Genomic DNA, 20,197 nt, shown 5'->3' with positions numbered 1-20,197 from the left:
TTCTGGGACAGAGAAAGCCAGCACTGGTGCCGGTGCTTCTGGCTGTGGCTCGGGAGCAAGGAGCCAGCCTATGCCCGTCCCCTTTCCGGCCAGGCGTTGCCTCAGCCATTCACGGTCCTCCTCACAGGGCTGCCTTGCCAGTGACTCATATGGCTTGCGGGGAAAAAGGACTTCAGCTGAGTGGTCTACATTTGCAACCTTTGGCCTTTTCCATACACACTCCACATCAGTGCGGCTCAAATTGTGGTGGCCCACCATGCAGAGGGCTACTGCATGGCTGCATTTGTGCTCTCCCCGGGGGCATTCACACCAGGTGGATTGAATTTCACCATTTGTGTTTATGTAAACCTGTTAAATGTGAGCAAAGCACACATTACTTTGTTAGATCAAACGTTGACCTGGTGACCTCAAAGCAGTGCAAACCTCAACACTGAAATACTTCGTTGTCAATGATAATATATTAAAAAATTAAGCATAGCATTTGACATTGTGTTCTATTGTTCTTGATATTAATTAAATTAAATTGAATAATAAAAGTGTTCATTCATTCTGTCTTCCTTTCATTTGTTTTTCAGTTCAGGCTCTTGGCTAGCTTATTAGTGTTGTTGGTAGCCTACATTTGTGTACATTTAAACAGAGTAAAAACAACTGCTCTTATTTCAAAGCATGGTAGCCTTACTCAGTATCTGTTAAATCACTGTAGAACTGTAGTGCTTCAATGATGTGCCACCCTATATCAACTTACCGACACCTTGTACAGTCTATCTCTCATGCTGGCCCTGACTGCACCTGCAAGACAACCTGCAACATAGCGGAACTCCTCCACATGTCCCGAGTTAAAATGGTTCTCACCCCTAACTACACTTTTTTTTTTCGTTTTCGAAGAATAACATAATGGCATGAAGAGGTATTGCCATTTTGTTTGTGTGTGTAATATATAATATGAAAAAGTACAGTGTATGTAGTGGCTATCAAGGTCAGTAGCTAGATATGTAGTTAGAGTAGCTAACTAAGTGCTTGTTGTGAATCGTGATGTAGCGTACCACGGATGATGTAACAGGTAAGAGACAACTGCATGTAGTTCGGAAGTTTTAATGATCAGAAAGGGGTTAGCAATATTGAATTAAAATCGTCATGATTTAACATGTGACTACACCAACATGATGATACGATCCGTTCCACTAATGAGAAAGGGATGCGGGGACACGCTAATGTTCGTTGTTGCCGTGCAACTTATATTTTTGCCAAACCTGAATCCCTATGGCGTTTTGCAATGTAAAAAATCGCCAGGGAACCAGTAGTCCAAACGCCGCATACAAGTTGACGTCAACGCTGAAGAGCTCTATATTGTCTTTACAGTTAAAATGAACAACAGCTGATTTACATTTAAATCAACAACAAAAAAGTTAAAATGAGTGTTAAAAGAGCTGATATAGGCTACATTTTTAAATCAACAAAAATTAAAACAAAATTGGCAGCCTGCAGGCTTGAAGGGATTGATGGACGATTTCCAACAAAAACTATTCAACAAAATAGGCAGCCTGAAGGGACGTTTAGTTCAAACCTAAGGATGTTTAGTTCAAATTTAAGGACGTTTCGTAGGTCTTTGTGGTAGACGGAACTTCCTCGACAAAACGCCCCATGCCTAATATGAATGGTCTCAAGTTTTATCCGAATGGTCCCCTTGGAAAAATACATTAGACGAAACGACCTGTCTCCATGCTTAGTGGCAATGTAAACGGCAGGCTAATGTAGTGAAATGAAGGGTGGTAGTGGCGTCATACAGTATGTAGTACATTTACATTTACATTAGTACATTTATATTTGTAATGTACGCAATATCCTCTATGTTTTATGTGTATTCTAAACATTAAAATGCCTTTCTACCTTTTCAGGTGTTTGCCAATGTGCAGAGGTTAGCAGTAGCATTCATAGACCTCTTAACTGCTGGCAATCCATTATTCCATCACTGGGAGGCAAACATTAATTGCAAAGTTGAGCCGGTCGTAGTCATGAACTTCGGCATAAGTGCCCTTGAAATTACCATTGTGGAGGGAAGTCCAGCTGAGCATCTACCGGATTTGTGCAAGAAGATGGAGACCTGTCTCAGCTTCTGGAACAACTTCATGGACAAACAGAGATCTCACCATTATTACCTCAATTACTTCACTGCTGAGCAGATTGTCTACTTGTGCACCAACCTGGCAAAGAAGAACTTCAGTAAACCCAACCCACAGGCCCTCATGATGCTGTCCTTCATTAAGCCACATTGCAACCACAGAGACCTCCAAGAGGCCTGGCACTCCATGCAGAGCTCCCTGCAGCCCCCTGAGAAGAGCAAAGATGTTGAGTTTCATGATGTCCACACAATGGAAACAGAATTACAGGCTGCATCAGACTCCAGAGTTGATGACCTTTGCAGTAAGATACAACAGGTTCAGGGCGCAGGTAAACTGGATGTGGTTTGGAAGGCCTACATGAGAGATATGAATGCTTTTCTCCCGGATTCTCTTGAAATGGGGTGTCTGGGTAAGCTGCTCGAAAGCTTGACGAATCCAGTTGACGAAGTCAACAGTGAAAACAGTTTGAAGACAGATGGAATTGTTAAAAGGGAGTTGCCACATGGATTGGTGGATGGGCGTCCAAATCTTATTGTGTGTCGCACTGCCGAGATCCTCATGTCCTGCATTTCTGTTTACATGACCAGCCATTCAGAACCCCTTCCAACATTTGACGAGGTGCTGCTTTGCAGTCCCACAACACCAATTGAGCAAGTGGAGCTGTTCCTCCGGCGCTGCATGATGACAAAATATAACAACGACACTGGGAAGATCTTCACCATGGTATATCCTGACCAGCTCTCATATGAAGTCAGTGTGAAGGTCGAGCAATTCTTTCAAAAGCCAACAATACCAATCCAGGATGACTATTACTTAGTTCTAATCTGTAGCTCTGATCGCGAACATGCCTACATTCCCTCCGCCTTCAGCCATTACCGCCTTCACATTGTGCCACAAGAACCTCTTGAAGAGATACAGAGGTATTTGGCTTCTCATTATAGGGTTTCTGCAGGTCAATACAGTGCACCCACTGTATTCAAATCTGGGCTTTTTGTGGGGTTGGTGACCTCCAAAAGGGCAGGTGTAGGTGAGTGTTAAGTGCATTACATTACACTTACCTGAAGCTTTTATCCGAAACAATTTACAGTTACAGTATGTAGATATTCTTGCAATCAGCATGACCTGAGTCAAGTTGGGTAGGGTAAAGGGTCTGTAAAGAGTGAAGGTATTTCAATGCTTTTCAGGGTAATCAGTGAATTAACCATCCAAAGCTAAACATTCTACACAACGATAAAAGCTATCATGGAGCAGGGTGTACCAATTTAACAACAACAAAGACCCAGACATGACTTGTTGGACTACAATTTATCCCTCAGCTGTCATCTTGTCCTTTTAAAGTGTCTATTTTCAGTTACACACTACTATAGCTCATTGCATTTGTCTCAATTGAATCTCCAATCTTAATTGGATAAGTAAATTGGCATTCAAGGTCACAATTTTTCACTGTAAATATAAAAAAACAACTTTAATCCCCAAAACGAGGTTTGGGCGCATGTCATGTAGGACGAGTTCCACGGATGTGAAAATATTCAACATCAAAAAATCAGCATGAAGGCAAAAAACAACATAGAGCAGAGGTGGGGAACCTTTTTCATTTGAAGGGCCACTTCAAATTCATCCGAGGGCCGTAGAAGTCCTCTGAGGGCCATACTATGAACACAACCCAGGCTTTCCCCCTGCACTTTAGTCCTATATTGAAGGCAGCCTACTTTAAAATAGACCCCACCTTCTCTAGGTTTCCTGAATATAATTTAATTGTATTTCAAATGCATTTTCTATGATTTCTTTACAAAATATGTCATATTTCATGAGAAGTTCCCCACCCCTGACATAGAGGATGATGGCCCGCAGCTTTATGGACAGGGCAATTAGAAGATGGATAGGGTTAGGGATGATGAGAAGAAAAGAAAGGTAGAGCTATAGCCTACAGCTGCTGGAATGATTATGGCGAATGGGTGGAAATAGCTGGTGATTTCACTGGCATGATAGACTATGCTAACAGTGTTTCCATCAGTAATGTTTACCTGCATGTAAATGAAATAAATGTAGGCTTTCATTGTCAATGCGTTTCATTTTGAGTAAATACGTATGCACTTGTTATCCTTTGGGTTGTCATTTCATCTCGCTGATTGAATGTCAATTGCAGATTCACTTTCTGTGAGGACTGGACCGTCATTGCAGCATTTCAGCATGTCCATTCAACTAGACAGTGTATTTCACGCTGGTTCAACCATTGAAACACAGGTCTTATGAACCAGTGTAGGCTACTTGGTATGATAACCATCAATACATTCCAAGTACGAAATGGTGGCTATCAATTGTTTTGACAGGCTGTGGTGGGTCGTGGCAGAAATTTGAGATAAATGCTATCCAGAACGCTATGGGAGTGATGTGTCTATGTCGCTAGCAAAGCGGCTACATAACCACCACAATTGTGATTGACCACCAAAACGAGTTGCCTATTAAAGTCATTTTTCACCTACAACGTTTATAATGCCTCGTTTTCAACATCAGGGTCTTTCTTCATCTATCACTGAAATGTTGAGCATTTTCGGGCTTGTGAAATGGTTGTGCAATACACTATTTGTCGGTAGGGCATGTCTTATTTCCAGTGCTTTCTTGCAGGGCTAGCCAGCTAGCAATTAGCTCACCCGGGCCTGGTGTCATTTCTACCAGTCCTCTGCAACTAATAAACTTCCATAGCTCCAAAAGACGTCTTTAATGTCATGGGTGTTCTANTAATGGGTCATTTCACGTGAAATCAGACACTTTGGGACCCGACCGACCCGGATTTCAATCATACTTGGTGTGCCTTTTTAGTAGCAAGGTAGCACCCCAGAACTACATTGGTTTGAATCTGACATGAATAGTAGGGGAGAAACAGACTAGGTGTTGTTTGAAAGCTCTTTTCTACATATTACACAATCAGCTTGGAATACAACAACCCTTAGAATATGAATTATGATAAATTGAAAAATTAAAAATTGAATATCTATAAAACTCATTTTTTTAAATGGCCAGTTCCTTGTCTTAACGTAGCCTGCAATGCCATGAACAACACCTGAAATTCTGGTGTTTGGTTCTGTATTAATTTCAGAGATCATGGGACATAAAGGTTGAAATGAGTTGTAATGAAGTAGTAATAGATTAGTGTCAGGGACAAGACTGGACTGGCCATATGACATACCGGGCATTTTCCCAGTGGGCCCTGCACCCTCGTTGGTCCCTACAGAGCTTGAAAGTGATGTCACTTCCCCCGATTTCATGGGACCTCAACGGCGTTTTTAGCCGAAAATCGTAGCATGCAATCCAATGGCGGTATTAAAATGATACTTCGATCCCCTTCGATTTGTGCAACGAGCTCCACATATGTTGTTTCTGATATTTTTGTTTGATTTTTCGTACGAACCCCCAAACGTTTTAGAAAGTTATGTTTCTTCACATTTTTCATGCAGACAGCCTCGGAACAAAACATTGATACTTTTGCATGAAAAATCTTTATCCAGCCTCTTCAACAGCATATTTGTAGCCCAGTGCATATAATGACCGAGATCAGAAGATATTTACTCGCTACCATGTTGTTAGATGGTCAGCTTAGGTTCCATGAAATGCGGAACTAAGGGGCGGGACTTTCAAGCTCTATTGCAGGTACTCAAAAACTACACAGCTTCTGCCCATTGCCAATGGACACAGTGGAAGCGAAGTTAATCCAGTTTCAGCATTCAGAGAAAGCAGGGTTGAAAGAATAAGCTCAGTAAAGGAATTTTCTAAATGTTCAAGCATCAAAGGGTATGTTGTAGCTGTACATGATGTCAACTAGTGGCTAGCATGTGTTGAGGAATGTATGCCGAGCACTGGAGAGGTGAAACTGAACTCCCTGCATCCTCATGGACCATCTCCATCCTTCACATATTCCGATAGACATGCCGTCATGTGATATTACTATGGTATTACCATATTATTACTAGGTGATTTGTATGATGCCATATTTTTGAGTCCCATTATCTTTGAAATTAATAAAGAACCAAACACCAGCATTTCAGGTGTTGTTCATGACATTGCCGGCTTGGACAAGGAACTGGCCATTTTAAAATATGAGTTTTTTAAATATTCATTTCTTATTTTTTTTAATTGATCATAATTCATATTCTGAGGATTGTTGTATTCCAAGCTGATTGTGTAATATCATATGTAGAGCCAGAAAAGAGCTTTCAAACAACACCACAGACATCTTTTTGTGACTAACACTGACTGATATAATCAAGGCTGAATGTATAGTGTCCTACCCTCATTTGTAAACCTTCGCTAGTCTGTTTCTCCCTTAATATTCATGTCAGATTCAAACCAATGCAGTTCTGGGGTGCTACCTTGCTACTAAAAAGGCACACCAAGTATGATTGAAATCCGGTTCGGTCAGGTCCCAAAGTGTCTGATTTCACGTGAAATTACCCTAATGTCGAGAAAAAACTGTAATCGCATTTGAAAGAGGAATAAACCACCCACTCTACAGTTTTTTTCGATTGCTTACACACGATTTTCGGAGTCAGTTCTCAATTCTCAAAACTCTACACACAAATCTCCAAACCTCACACACAACGGGTAAAACTCTTCACTACCTCTGAAAAGTGCACGTCTTCTCTCAAAACAATGTACTCTCTTCTAAAAAGGTCATTTTGTTTTCAAATGACACACACAAGCAGTCATTTTAACACACTCTTATGTGAACCATTGAACACTAATGTGAACAAGGTAAAACTCTATACTCAACTTGACACACAGTAGAAACGTATTTTCTTCAGGGTTCTACTTACTAAAGAGGGTATTTTTCTGACATTAAATAAATTGCACTAATTTATTGTAAAATATTGGGTAACCACATGAAAGTGATCTCCTGTATAACATATTTTGGAGTTCAAAAACTAAACAAATGTGTTTTCTCACTGTATCCACTCATGTTTTCATCAATATCACATGCAATGTGTGTCCTTATGGGGTGATGATTTCAGATTGTAAACTGGTATGAAGAGAGTCTGCCCATGTGATGAGGAAGTGAACATAGTATGGCGGTTGATTTTAGTATTTTGAATGACAGTGTGTTCAATGCGACAACCAGGATTTCCTTCATGAAAATTGTGTGTAATCCAGATAATTGTGTGTAGTGGTTTGCCAAGAGTGTGTTTTAATACTGAAATGTAAAGAAGGAATTGTGTTTAGTGTTCAGTGACATTGGTTAGGGGAGTTGGGAAATGGGTGAGATGTTCCGAGAATTGTGTGTGAAGTACCAGAAATTGTGTGAAAGCAATCGAGAAAAACTGTAATCAGACTTAAGTTTAAATCTGAATAAACTTAAATCCTGTTCGTGTTTACATGATATTTTAGAGCAGAATTAAACTTTAATCACATTTAAAGTGAGCTAAATCGGACTTAAAGTGATACTGTCCCATTTTTGGAAATAAGCTTATTTTACACTTCCCTTTGAGTTACATAATAGGGTTTTACCTACACTTTCACCGTTCTCCGGGTATGGCAGTGCAAATTTTACCTCCAAGCTAGCAGTTAACATTGAGTCCTATGAGACCAGCTGGCGGCTAACTGCTAGCTTGGAGGTAAAATTTGCATTGCCATACCCAGAGAACAGTTGAAAGTATAGGAGAACAGTAAAACCCTATTATTTAACTCAAGGGGAGGTGTAAAATAGGCTTATTTCCAACAATGGGACAGTATCACTTTAAAGGCCAACTTCCAATAAAACACAGTTTTACTCACTCCTTCGGATGGTCATCTCAAGTTAAACTCACAGAAGGCTCTCATAGCAGTGCGTCACCTCGCCTGGCTGTGTTTCCCGGTGTTTCCCAATTGACATAAATAATGCAGAAAAAACGAACGAAAGCCTTTCTGTGTTGCGTCACATTGACAGAAGGCGCTGCCCACAAAGGTTTACGTCGACCCATTTAAAAAAAAAAAACATGTAGAGTAATTTTTTTCTGCTTGTTTTCAAAACTAAGCTATAGCAACTATTACACAACCACAAGCCCACACGCCCACCATTTCGCTGGTAGATAAATGAGGGACCTGTGGTCGAACACGAGGAATTTTTTAACTTTGAAAATGAAAATCCTATTTACTACACAACCCTGCAAATGCGCTCATTCAGCCAAACAGCTGTAGTGGCTACTGGTATCATCTTCACATACAGAGGCAATTCTGGGGTCACCTGGGGTTGCTAGGAGGCGTGTACTTGAAAGGTCATGAAAAAATGGTTGTGATGTTTCACCAATTTCATTGGATTCCTCAAGCTATGTAACAGAACATACTAACAGCGGGAAAATGAAAAAAAACCTGCATCTTTTAATCTATTTTTTCCTGAGAATGGGGATGGTGATTCTTCGTCATTTTTCCACAGACCTTATAAAAGTAATCCCTACGCAATATTAAATGTAAATTTCATAATGAAAATAACTTTCACATCGCTCTTTAAGGATTGTAGGTTAGCACTCACGATAGACTAACCAAGCACGAGTTACCATAATGGGTTTTCAACATGCGTTTTGACAATCAATGTTTACTTTGGCAAGTTGTGCTTGTAATTGCTGAAACCAATGAGAATGGGTTGCTGCTGCAAAGCCACCCTAAGTAGCGATGAATAGAGATGTTCTTTGGACAAGTGCCTGGATGGTCGATTGTAAGAATAGGATATCTATCATAGTCCGTAAACCATACAGGGTTACTTTCCTTGCTCAACTCCACTGCACTTCAACCATGATGAGGTTGTAGGACCCCACCTCACATCTTTTTGCTCTCTTTTAGGAAAATCACTGTACATACAGAGACTGTATGATAAGCTGGAACTCATCAACAAAGAGCAATCAACCCTGAAATGCATCCGTTTGCTTGAGCCCAGGGTGGATGAAAACGCCATTCTTCTTGCATTGCTGAACAGTATGGAGAAAAAAGAGCTTGCGATTTTCCATTTTGATGTCACAACCTCAGTAAGACTTTTCAAACGTTTTCTTTTTTTCACATTGATTATTATCAACATTTTAATCTTCTACAATAATAGAAAATGTTGCTACATGAATATTTAGCCAGACAATGACAAAAAATGACTCTTTTATGATGACCACTAGGTGCAGAAAGGTGTGCACGAATTCCTGTTCAAACTGTTAATCTTGCGGTACTTGATGGATTCTAATGGAAGAATATGGAAATGCAGTAGCGACCATCTTTACCTCATTGAACTTTTGCTACCTGATCGGAACTTGCAAAGTAAAGATGCAAAATCTGTGAGTTGTTTCCTTACTTGACCAGTCGCACAGTAAATATTTTTTGACATAAGCATGACGTTTACTTACTTTTGTTTTGTCCATAATTGCTCTACAGACTTCTTTCCGGATGTCTTTCCAAATATTTTCTGCCATCCTCCAAAGGAGGTCCTTGAGTTGGAGGTGAAGATTCATGACTATCCCAATACACCACGGCCTGAAGACCCTCTGATGGATGACCAGGAGTTCAGAAGTGAGGGTTTTCAACGTCCTTACCAGTACTTGACCCGTTTCCACACAGGTCAAAGCCTGGACAACTTCATGTATAAGGGAGTAGAAGGAACCCCCAAAGAGTGCCTGCAGATGATGTTCTTCTACTGTGGCATCAGTGATCCATCTTGGGCTGAGCTGAGAAACTTTGCCTGGTTCTTGAATATACAATTACGGGACTGTGAGACATCAGTTTTCTGCAATGCCTCATTGGTAGGAGACACCTTACAAGGCTTCAAAAATGTTGTGGTGGACTTTATGATCCTCATGGCGAAAGACTTCGCCACTCCATCTCTCAGCATTTCAGATCAGAGTCCTGGAATGTTTGGGATGAATATGGAGGGGTTGAACGAAGCAGACTTAGACCCCTTCAGAATCAGAAAAAGATGGGAGACAGAGCCACACCCGTACATCTTCTTCAACGATGATCACGTGTCCATGACATTTATTGGCTTCCACCTCCAACCAAATGCACAGACGTGGGTAGATGCCATTGATCCAGCAACAAAGAGAGTGATCAAGAACAACATCATGAGCATGCAGCTGTATGATGGCTTGAAACGTTATGGCGTCCCTTTCAATGATGACTTTGATCGACTCCACAGGCGAGCCAAAATAGAGCGTCTCTGCAATGTCCTGGGAATCCAACACTCACATGATCCTGATGAAACATTTGAGTTGACTACAGACAACATATTGAAAATGTTGGCCATTCACATGCGTTTCCGATGCGGGATCCCGGTTATCATCATGGGAGAGACAGGGTGTGGGAAAACCAGGCTGATTAAGTTCTTGTGTGAGCTAAAAAGGGGTACTGTAAACACTGAAAACATGATGCTAGTCAAAGTTCATGGTGGCACAAACTCAGACATGCTCTACCGCAAAGTGCGGGAGGCTGAGGACATTGCAAGAACGAACAACAAGCATGGCATGGTTTTGTTTTTTGATGAGGCAAACACAACTGAGGCCATCTGCAGTATCAAGGAAGTCTTGTGTGATCACACTGTTATGGGTGAAAAGCTCATCCTAGAAACAGGCTCGCAAATCAAGGAAGTCTTGTGTGATCACACTGTTATGGGTGAAAAGCTCATCCCAAACACAGGCTTGCACATTATTGCTGCTTGCAACCCATACCGGAAGCATACAGATGTGATGATAAAAAGACTAGAATCTGCTGGATTAGGGTACAGAGTCCGGGCTGATGAGACAGAAGAGAAACTGGGTACCATACCACTGCGCCAACTCGTGTACCGAGTACAAGCTTTGCCCCCCAGCATGATGCCGCTGGTCTGGGACTTTGGGCAGTTAAATGACCAGACAGAGAGAGTGTACATCCAGCAGATGGTTCAGAGAGTGGTGGAGAAGGGAAACATTACTGATGTGAGTGTAGTGAGTGTAATTACTGATGTAATGGCATCATCTCAGAAGTACATGAGATCCAGAAAGGATGAGTGCAGCTTTGTGAGTCTCAGGGATGTTGAGCGCTGCATGCAGATATTTGTGTGGTTTTACAATCACCACACAATGTTCTTTGATGAGTTAAGGATATCTATGCCAAGTGATACGGCCAAGAAGAGGGATCCAGTGCTGTGGTCCTTAGTCATGGCAATTGGAGTCTGCTACCATGCCTGCCTGGAGGACAAAGACAACTACAGGATGAAAATCAGTGCTCACTTCGAAGATGTCTATAATAGCACAGAGATCAGAGATGAAATTTCACTAATGCATGACCTGATGCTCAGTAAAGTGCCACTTAGGGACACAATTGCACGCAACAATGCCCTGAAGGAAAACCTCTTCATGATGGTGATTTGCATTGAACTGAGGATCCCTCTTTTCCTCGTGGGGAAACCTGGGAGCTCCAAGTCACTGTCGAAAACGCTGGTGGCAGACGCCATGCAGGGCCAGAGATCACACCACAGTCTTTACAGCCAGCTCAAAGAGATCCACCTGGTATCATTCCAGTGCAGTCCCCACTCATCTCCCGATGGCATCATCAAGACTTTCAAACAGTGCGCCCGCTTCCAGGAGGGTAAGAATCTCCAGGAATACATCTCTGTGGTGGTCCTGGATGAGATTGGATTGGCTGAAGATTCACCCAAAATGCCTCTGAAAACCCTCCATCCACTTCTGGAGGATGGGTGTATCGACGATCAGCACTTGCCTTACAAGAAGGTTGGATTTATTGGCATATCCAATTGGGCCTTGGATCCAGCCAAGATGAACAGAGGGATCTTTGTCTCCCGTGGTGACCCTGATGAGGTAGAGTTGATTGAAACTGCCAAGGGGATATGCTCATCTGAGCCAGTGGTTCTTGATAAAGTGACAGACCTCTTTAAGTCTTTTGCTTCGTCTTACTTGGAAGTCTGTGAACATCAGGGGGCAGGCTTTTTTGGTCTGCGTGACTACTACAGCTTAATCAAGATGGTATTTGCCATGGCCAAAGCCTCTGAACAGAAGCCCAGTGCAGAGAAGATTGTAGAAGCAGTGCTGAGGAACTTCAGTGGAAGAGACAATGTGAATGTCATTGAAATATTCACAACCAGGCTGCAAGACCTATCAAACGTGGACAGCATTAGTGCTATTGAACTTGTCCGGCAAAACATTGCCACTGTTGGAGAAGATGAGGAATGCCGGTATCTCCTTGTCTTGACCAAAAACTATGCAGCCCTGCAGATTCTTCAGCAAAGACTCTTCGCTCAAGACCCCCAACCAGAAATCATATTTGGCTCCAGCTTCCCGAAAGACCAGGAATACACCCAGATTTGTCGCAATGTAAATCGAGTAAAGATCTGCATGGAGACTGGCAAGACCATCATGCTGCTGAACTTGCAGAACCTGTATGAAAGTCTGTACGATGCCCTCAACCAATACTATGTATACATGGGTGGGCAGAAGTATGTGGATCTGGGTTTGGGCACTCATCGAGTCAAGTGTAGGGTGCACAAAAACTTCCGGCTCATTGTGATCGAAGAGAAGGAGATTGTTTATAAAGAGTTTCCCACTCCCCTCATCAACAGACTGGAGAAACACTACCTTGACATCAACACTGTCCTCGGAAGTGAACAAAAGGGTATTGTCAAGGAACTGGATAGATGGATGAAGGACTTTGTTACTACAGACAGCACAGCCTCACTGACCATCCAAGACCAGGTTCACAAATATCAGTCTCCTGATGTCTTCATCGGCTACCACTCAGATACCTGTGCATCTGTCATCCTGCAAATTACTGAGAAATTAAGAAACAAGGGAATTTTAGAAGATCAGAGGGCAGTGCTCCAGGAGGCCAAGCTGGTCTTGCTAAACTGTGCCACCCCAGATGCCATTGTTCGGCTCGGCTACGCACAACTGCCCCATCCGGAGAGTCAGCACCTGGAGATGGTGTATTTTGAGGAACAGAAGCACAGCTGTTTGATTGACTTCCTCTTCTCCCACATCCAGCAGACTGACCGAATGCCTGTCTCCTTCACTGAGGTAAGAATTTCAAATGACTAATTATGTTAAAGATTGCAAACCAGTAGAGGGAAACCCAGAAAGTCCAAAGCTTTTGATAATAATCTAGATATGAATAGCTTTACAGTCTGTCATCTGTCACATGAAATGTAATAACTGTGCATTGGTGAGGAGGTTAATTTATTCACACTGTGTATCAATCTGCATTAGACCCAATCAATGGAGTCTAAAATAGCATGGTTAAAATGTAATAGCCGGTAACACTTCCAAATAAGGGGCCACAATTCACAGTAAAGTAGCTATTACGTAATAGATAAGTAAGGGTAAATAATTATTTCTTAACGGTATGTTAGATGCATTATGCAGTTGTGCTCATAAAAATAGCAGTGCCTTCACAAAGATGAGTAAATGTCGAAAGTCTTCAAATAAATTGCACTTTAATGACCAAAAGTTCTTTAGGGACACTTATGTGTGCACTGCACATTCTATTTCAAAGCAAAAAAAAAAAAAAGGAAAAAGTAGTTCAATTTCATAGTATTTCATAGAAAGTGGAGAAATGCCATGTTAAAAAAAGCAGTGTTGACATGAGTCTTTGGAAACTCAAAGATGTTCCGTACAAACTAACAAAGTATTTCAAATTCTATTTTTTTTTTCGTTTTTGTCGATTTTGTGCAAGTTTGGGTCCCCATAGAAAACAATGGTAGAATGCTCAGGATGAAGGTCCCGGCCACAGAGATTAGAGTGTAGGAAGCTTTTTCGTTCATAAAACCTAGAAGTTTAGTTGAGATGTTGTTAGAGAGCTCTGGAATGTGACTCCAAACGGTGAAAAGATCATGTCCCAACAACCATTACTTTTTAAATGGCAGCTGTGTAAAAACCCCAATGGCTGTGTCCTATTCATTTTTGAAGTGTCTCTCTGAAGAGGTCAGCACATCTGCCACAAGAGGTCCATTTGTGACTGAACCATTTAACCTATGAACTTAATTCAAGCATTGTTAGACAGATCTGGGATATGACTCCAATGGTGCCAATTGTTTTTACATTTTTAACCCTATCGCACCGGATGCATCATATTTGTTTCATCAAATTCAAAGCCCTCTCCCTGCTGACACACAAAAAAAAATCGATCTCAAAAACATCTTGCGTGTCATTTCCAAACATCCTGCAGTACACGGAAACCGCCACAAGAGAGCAGCGATCAACAACAAGTTCACCACAGCTCGGTGAAACATCGTACCACAGGGGTAGAAGCGGTTTCCCCAACCGACGCAGAGATATTGTGAAATTGCAAAGGGTTTGTGTACAAATTTCCGAAATGTAACTCTATATACTTTAATTTGAACACTTACTTTGTGCAATTAATCAAGGAAGAGTTTATATTTTTACACCGTGTTGCAGAGAGATCGTGCTAAAACTGATGAAACAAATAAGCACCATCCGGCGGTGGCAGGAAGTCAGCCATCAGTGCATTTTGCCATAGGGAAACTTACAAAGCATACCACGACGATCATTTAACAAAACACACAACTTGTTTTATTTGAAGACAAAGATATTGCCTTAAGAAACAGGTTTTACTTGCAATTTTGAAAATGTAATGCAAAATGTTGAAATTATGATCTCATAAAAATTGAATTTTTGGAGTAATGGACCCATATATTCAAATTCCACATCAAAAATGAATAATGATCTATATTACACTCATCAATAGATTGTTAAGCATTCGATCAGGTATGTTTTTACATATATTTTAAAAAATTACCCAACCAGGCTGTGGGAAATGTAAAATATGGTCCTGCTAAAACAAGGACAGACTAAAATAAATGGCAGGATCTCACTAAATATTAATAACATTTGAGATAATCCTCAAATTAAATTGTCTGACAACTTTTTTAAATAAAAAAAAAGTTGTAAATGCATTAAAAGTCATTTTTCAATGGTCATGAAATTGGCCTGGTCATTTATTTAAAGCCTGATGCATCATATATGATGCATTACATATCTCAGTGACCTTAACAAAATTTTGATTTAAAAAAAAAAAAAACATTTCTTATAACGGACCAATATTGAGGCAAATTCCAAGAAATTCGAATTTTCTGTCTATGCTGTCATGGTTCAGGTCTTATAGAGTTAATAACAGAGAGTTAAAAAATAGAAACTGTTGTGATTCTGCCCTCAGCTTTAGAGTACAATATTAACTGCCATACAGAGAATCAGAACAGGTACTGCCAATAAAGGGTTCCATCTCAACTGTCACATTCTCTCAACATACTATTCTTAACGAGCACCTGCACTATTCTAGAAGTCTATTGTAAAGCTCTTCAATGCAATGTGATATTGTCTTGCCGGAATGCTTATGACAGCCCAGCTGCTTGACTCAGTGGCAAAGGTGCTGGATTAGGGATGGAGGTTGTGAGTTCGAATCCCACTCGGACCCATGTTGATTTTCAAATTATATCATAGTGTTCCTTAGCCAACTTAAAGTAGCATATACCGGTATGTTATTTAGTATATCCCCAAAACCGGACCGCCAACACTTTCAAGATGGCTGAATTGTTTGGCCCATAACTTCTGACTGGGTGGATGGATTTTTCCCACATTTTTTTTAGCTTTGTTTTCACAATAATGCTAGAAGAATTGCTAATGTTAATGCTAATGCTAATGTTAAAAGACGGAGGAGCTACGCGCAGCAGGTAAAGCAAAGTGCTCACAGCAGAGCCAGGCAACTAGACCCTACAGCACTGGTCCACAGTGATTTGGCTTTCACCTGACAGTTGTTCTCAGAGTTAGAATCTGACATTAGAATATCTCACTTAGTCGCAAATGCGCAATAGCAACACAAACATTCAGCGAGAGTAGATATTGACAGTTTCAGTTTGACAATCTTCAAAATGCATATCACACGGAATGTTTTGCAATTATGGCACAGGCAAGATTTCTGGAACAGGACTGTTTGTGTTCCATGCAATGTTTGAGGAAAGTAGCCTAGGCTGTCGGGCTGGTAGGCTACTCACACACAATAACGTCTCTCTAGTCTACCACTTATGAAAAAGCACTCACACAACACCTACCACGGCAGAGAGATTAATGTTTTCAGCATGCAAACACTGTTCATATTTAGTAGGACTGCTGAAGCAACAGGTGGAGAGAAGTGACTGGAGCGCAGTTTGAACTGGTCTGTCAATCAAACGCTATGGTGACTCGCATACCCAAACTCCAAACTCGTATTATGAGAATAGATTATTTTGTTATTATATTATTATTATTATATTTATTATTTTATTTATCGCACGATAAGAGTCTCACATTATCGCAGCACATTAACCCCAATAACGGCCCACCACTAATTATATTCCAGGTTTCATTAATGTTACAGTCACTCTGCAGGACATTTGACATGTAAACCTTACATGAATCTTAACAGAAATGTTTCTTCTCATCTAACACTAATATGAAACATAATGTACCACATCTTCTTTCATTTACATTTGTTTTTAGTTTTTGTAGGTTTTTAATCAATGTTACGTAAAAACAAGGCGTCACGTCAACCACCCATAGATATTAAATATATAACTGCTCAGCTCTGGCCCAAAAGGCCTGCTTCCAGCATTTTCTGCGAGAATGCAATCTAGTTTCATTCTATAAACTACAGTCAACATTTCCTCCCAATTTCAAAAGAAAATATTGTCATTTAGATAACTTATTTGCAGAAAATATCAAATAGTCAAAATAACACATAAGATGCAATGTTTCCAAATCTCAAAAAACGCAAAGAAAACAAGATGATATTAACTTAGAAACAACATGATAATAATGTATTGACTCAGGAAGAGTTCAGAAATCAACATTTGATGGAATAAGCCGGATTTTTAGTCACAGCTTTCCTGCGTTTTGGTATGCGCCCATTAGTTCCTCACATTGTTCTTAGATGACTTTATTCCAGGCCTGGTGCAAGAATTTAAGTTGCTGAACTTGGGTTGATGCCTTGTGACCATCTTTACATGTACCACTTACTGTATGTCACTGCTCATTTTGAAACCTAAGCTTGTTCATGACTGTTAATGATTCTTTAACAAGTTTGACACACTTAGCAAATAGCAGCCTATTGCTGTAAAACAGTTCATATATTTTTTCATCGCCAAGTAGCAACATAGAACATTTTTTAGATGCATTTTGGATAAAGGCGATGACACCTGTTTCCAAGAATTACTTTTAGTCATTATTCCGGTAGGACGCATGTTATGAATGAGCCATTTTAATATAGATTACTCATAATTACAGTGAGATTAATCTAGATTTAAAAAAAATAATCTATGCCCAACCCTAATATATATTTACATATAATATTTTGGAGAATGTCAAAAATGGTGTCGATGGTTTCTGTCCTACATGAAGGTGACCACGTTTTCCAGACTTTTGACAAGATCAGACCTTTGCCACCTTAAAGAGGTCATGGGATACATTGAGCTCCTCTCTCTGCAGCAGTTTGACACAGAGTACTCCTTCTTAAGGAAAATCAGGTTGGCAACTGGAAGAATTGATTGTAACCAAAGTTCACTTTGAGGTGTTATTTTCATACTGTTTTTATTATTTTCATTAATTTAAAAAATTACTTTTATAGGAATTTTTTGGATACTGCTCCTGGGCAAAAAATTATCCTCATTCAGACGGATTTCGATGAGACCACTCACAGTTCCAACCTTATTGCCTCAGCCAAGTAAGTCTTGTTCATCTCATATGGTAATACATTTTTAGAAACTTGCAAATTGATGTGTGACATTTGAAAATGTTTTGTTTTGCTTTAGGTATTCAGCAGCGAATGAAATCAATAAAACGAAGCTGGACCAAGAGGGAACCGTCTTTGTTTACTTCATTACCAAACTGACCAGGATTGAAGGGGGAACTTCTTATGTCGGATTTCATGGAGGTGGGACATCTACTTCCTGTAGATAAGAGTTGATAAGTTAATTAACAAAATTTAGCAAGACTGTTTTTGAAGCAATGATGGTCCTATATTTGAAAATGGTGATTTTAATAACTGCACTGTAACCTGAAAATTGCACATCACGACTCCATATTCAAGCCTTATTCCACAACAATATACTTTCACTATATTGGTGACTACTGTACGTTTGTGAACATGTGTATATGTTTAAAATAGCAAAGATGAAGTTGCAATATTCAGTATTTACTGATCAACAGAAGAGAGGAATGCTCAGAAGGATTTAAAACAAGATGAATCAATCATTAAAAAAACAGCAGATAAGGAGGAGCTGCAGAGGTGATGAACAAAATGGAATATGTAAAGAAATGGGCCATTTTAAATGGTATCATTTTGCACTTTTCTTATTCTATTTATTACACACACACACACACACACACACACACACACACACACACACACACACACACACACACACACACACACACACACACACACACACACACACAGAGTAAACTTGTCATTAACCACATCTGCTTTATGTTTTTTTACAGGGGCATGGGCATCAGTTCACATAGATGATCTGCATAAGTCCAAAGATATGATGCTTGACATCAAGACCCTGAGGAATATCACCATCAGCAAGCTGTTTGATGAGAGGGAGCAGGAGAGAGAGGACCGGGCTGAAGGTGTCTACACGCGTGCATGCGCACGCACACGCACACACACACACACACACACGCACACACACACACACACACACACACACACACACACACACACACACACACACACACACACACACACACACTTGTTTTCTCTTCTGTCAGTATTGATAATAATACTGCCTTCTCCTCCTCTGTGTGGCAGCTATGGAGGTGGAGAACATGTACTCTGAAACTGACCAGGAACCCATGGAACAGGAACAGGGAGAAGTGAGTCATAACTCATCACTCTACCTTTAAGCTCATTGTACTCTGTTATGTTGTTATGTTATGTTATGTTGTGTTGTGTTGTGTTGTATACTATGTAATATTACGTTGTGTTGTGTTGTGTTGTGTTGTGTTGTGTTGTGTTGTGTTGTGTTGTGTTGTGTTGTGTTGTGTTGTTATGTTATGTTATGTCTATTAACAGACCGGTGGCGGCAAGGCCTTTTTGGACACCACAGCACTGCTACGTAGCTGTGTGCAGAGTGCAGTGGGCATGCTCAGAGATGAGGCAGAGAATGTACCCCGCAGCACCAGGAGGGTGGAGGTTCTGCTTAAGCTCCTGAGCACCCAGGAAGAGCTGTATGGTGAGGGAACCAAAGATGAAAAGTAACCAGAAATGTTTGTGACTGAAAATATGAATCCTTTGACAAAGTAGATTTGCCTGTCTGCCAAACCTTTCTTCCTCTCCAGGCATGTTTCTGCGGAGCCTGAAGAGGCGTCTGCACCTGCTTCTGGTGGCACGTGAAGAAGGCCAGGTGCTCTTGACTGCTTACTCCTGGGTCTTCAAAGAGGCAGTCAACATTGACGCCCTGCATGAGGGAGGCACTTTCAGGTGAGCGAACATGTTCAGGGGCAGCTGTGGCCTAATGGTTAAGGACATAGTCTTAAGATCAGAGGGTTGTAGGTTCGAATCCCACCCTTACCTCTCCCTACACCACCATCCATGGCGGAAGTGCCTATGATCAAGGCACTAACCATAGGTCGCGTTAACCCAGAATTCTCTGTCATTGACCGATTTTTTGGAAGGATGACGGAAAAATCTGAAGCCGGTCCATCATTTTGACAGATTACATTGAGGGTGATATAGCACAGTACACCCCCATCCAGTAGAGCAAGTGTGCCTTTAAATCAGTTATCAGCGCAGAGACAATTCTTACTACACGTAAATAAGCTACTGTTATCCTGCGCCTGTCTGCCTATCTCCCTGCTTGTCACGAGACTACCTCATGTGCAGCAGCAGAGCTTATGTCTCTGCACCTCCAAATGATGATTAAGAAAATGACCGTGATGTGATTAACTGTTTGGTTAATTTAAAGGTGCACTGTGTAATATTTTTAGTTGTTTTAGTCTATTATGAATTAAAAGAATCTTTGGGTAAATGCTACCCTTCTGGTATTTATTTATCTCACGAAAAAAGTAAAATGATCGAACTGAACGTTGAAC

The 20,197-nt window shown here is 40.7% G+C and overlaps 1 protein-coding gene across 1 annotated transcript in view; it reads left to right on the top strand.

The window, feature by feature from the left end:
* The window catches only part of LOC134448122 (E3 ubiquitin-protein ligase rnf213-alpha-like), a 195,616-nt gene that overhangs the window by 59,780 nt on the left and 115,639 nt on the right, over window positions 1-20,197 (top strand). Inside the window, 12 exon segments of the mRNA XM_063197880.1 lie at window positions 1,896-3,147; window positions 8,928-9,109; window positions 9,248-9,410; window positions 9,501-10,628; window positions 10,689-13,126; window positions 17,498-17,622; window positions 17,724-17,819; window positions 17,908-18,029; window positions 18,599-18,733; window positions 18,915-18,979; window positions 19,194-19,338; window positions 19,445-19,586. Coding sequence (XP_063053950.1) covers window positions 1,896-3,147; window positions 8,928-9,109; window positions 9,248-9,410; window positions 9,501-10,628; window positions 10,689-13,126; window positions 17,498-17,622; window positions 17,724-17,819; window positions 17,908-18,029; window positions 18,599-18,733; window positions 18,915-18,979; window positions 19,194-19,338; window positions 19,445-19,586 — 5,993 coding nt within the window.

Source organism: Engraulis encrasicolus, chromosome 4, assembly GCF_034702125.1.
Source record: "Engraulis encrasicolus isolate BLACKSEA-1 chromosome 4, IST_EnEncr_1.0, whole genome shotgun sequence".
NCBI lineage: Eukaryota > Metazoa > Chordata > Actinopteri > Clupeiformes > Engraulidae > Engraulis > Engraulis encrasicolus.
This window is presented reverse-complemented; position numbering and strand designations above follow the sequence as displayed.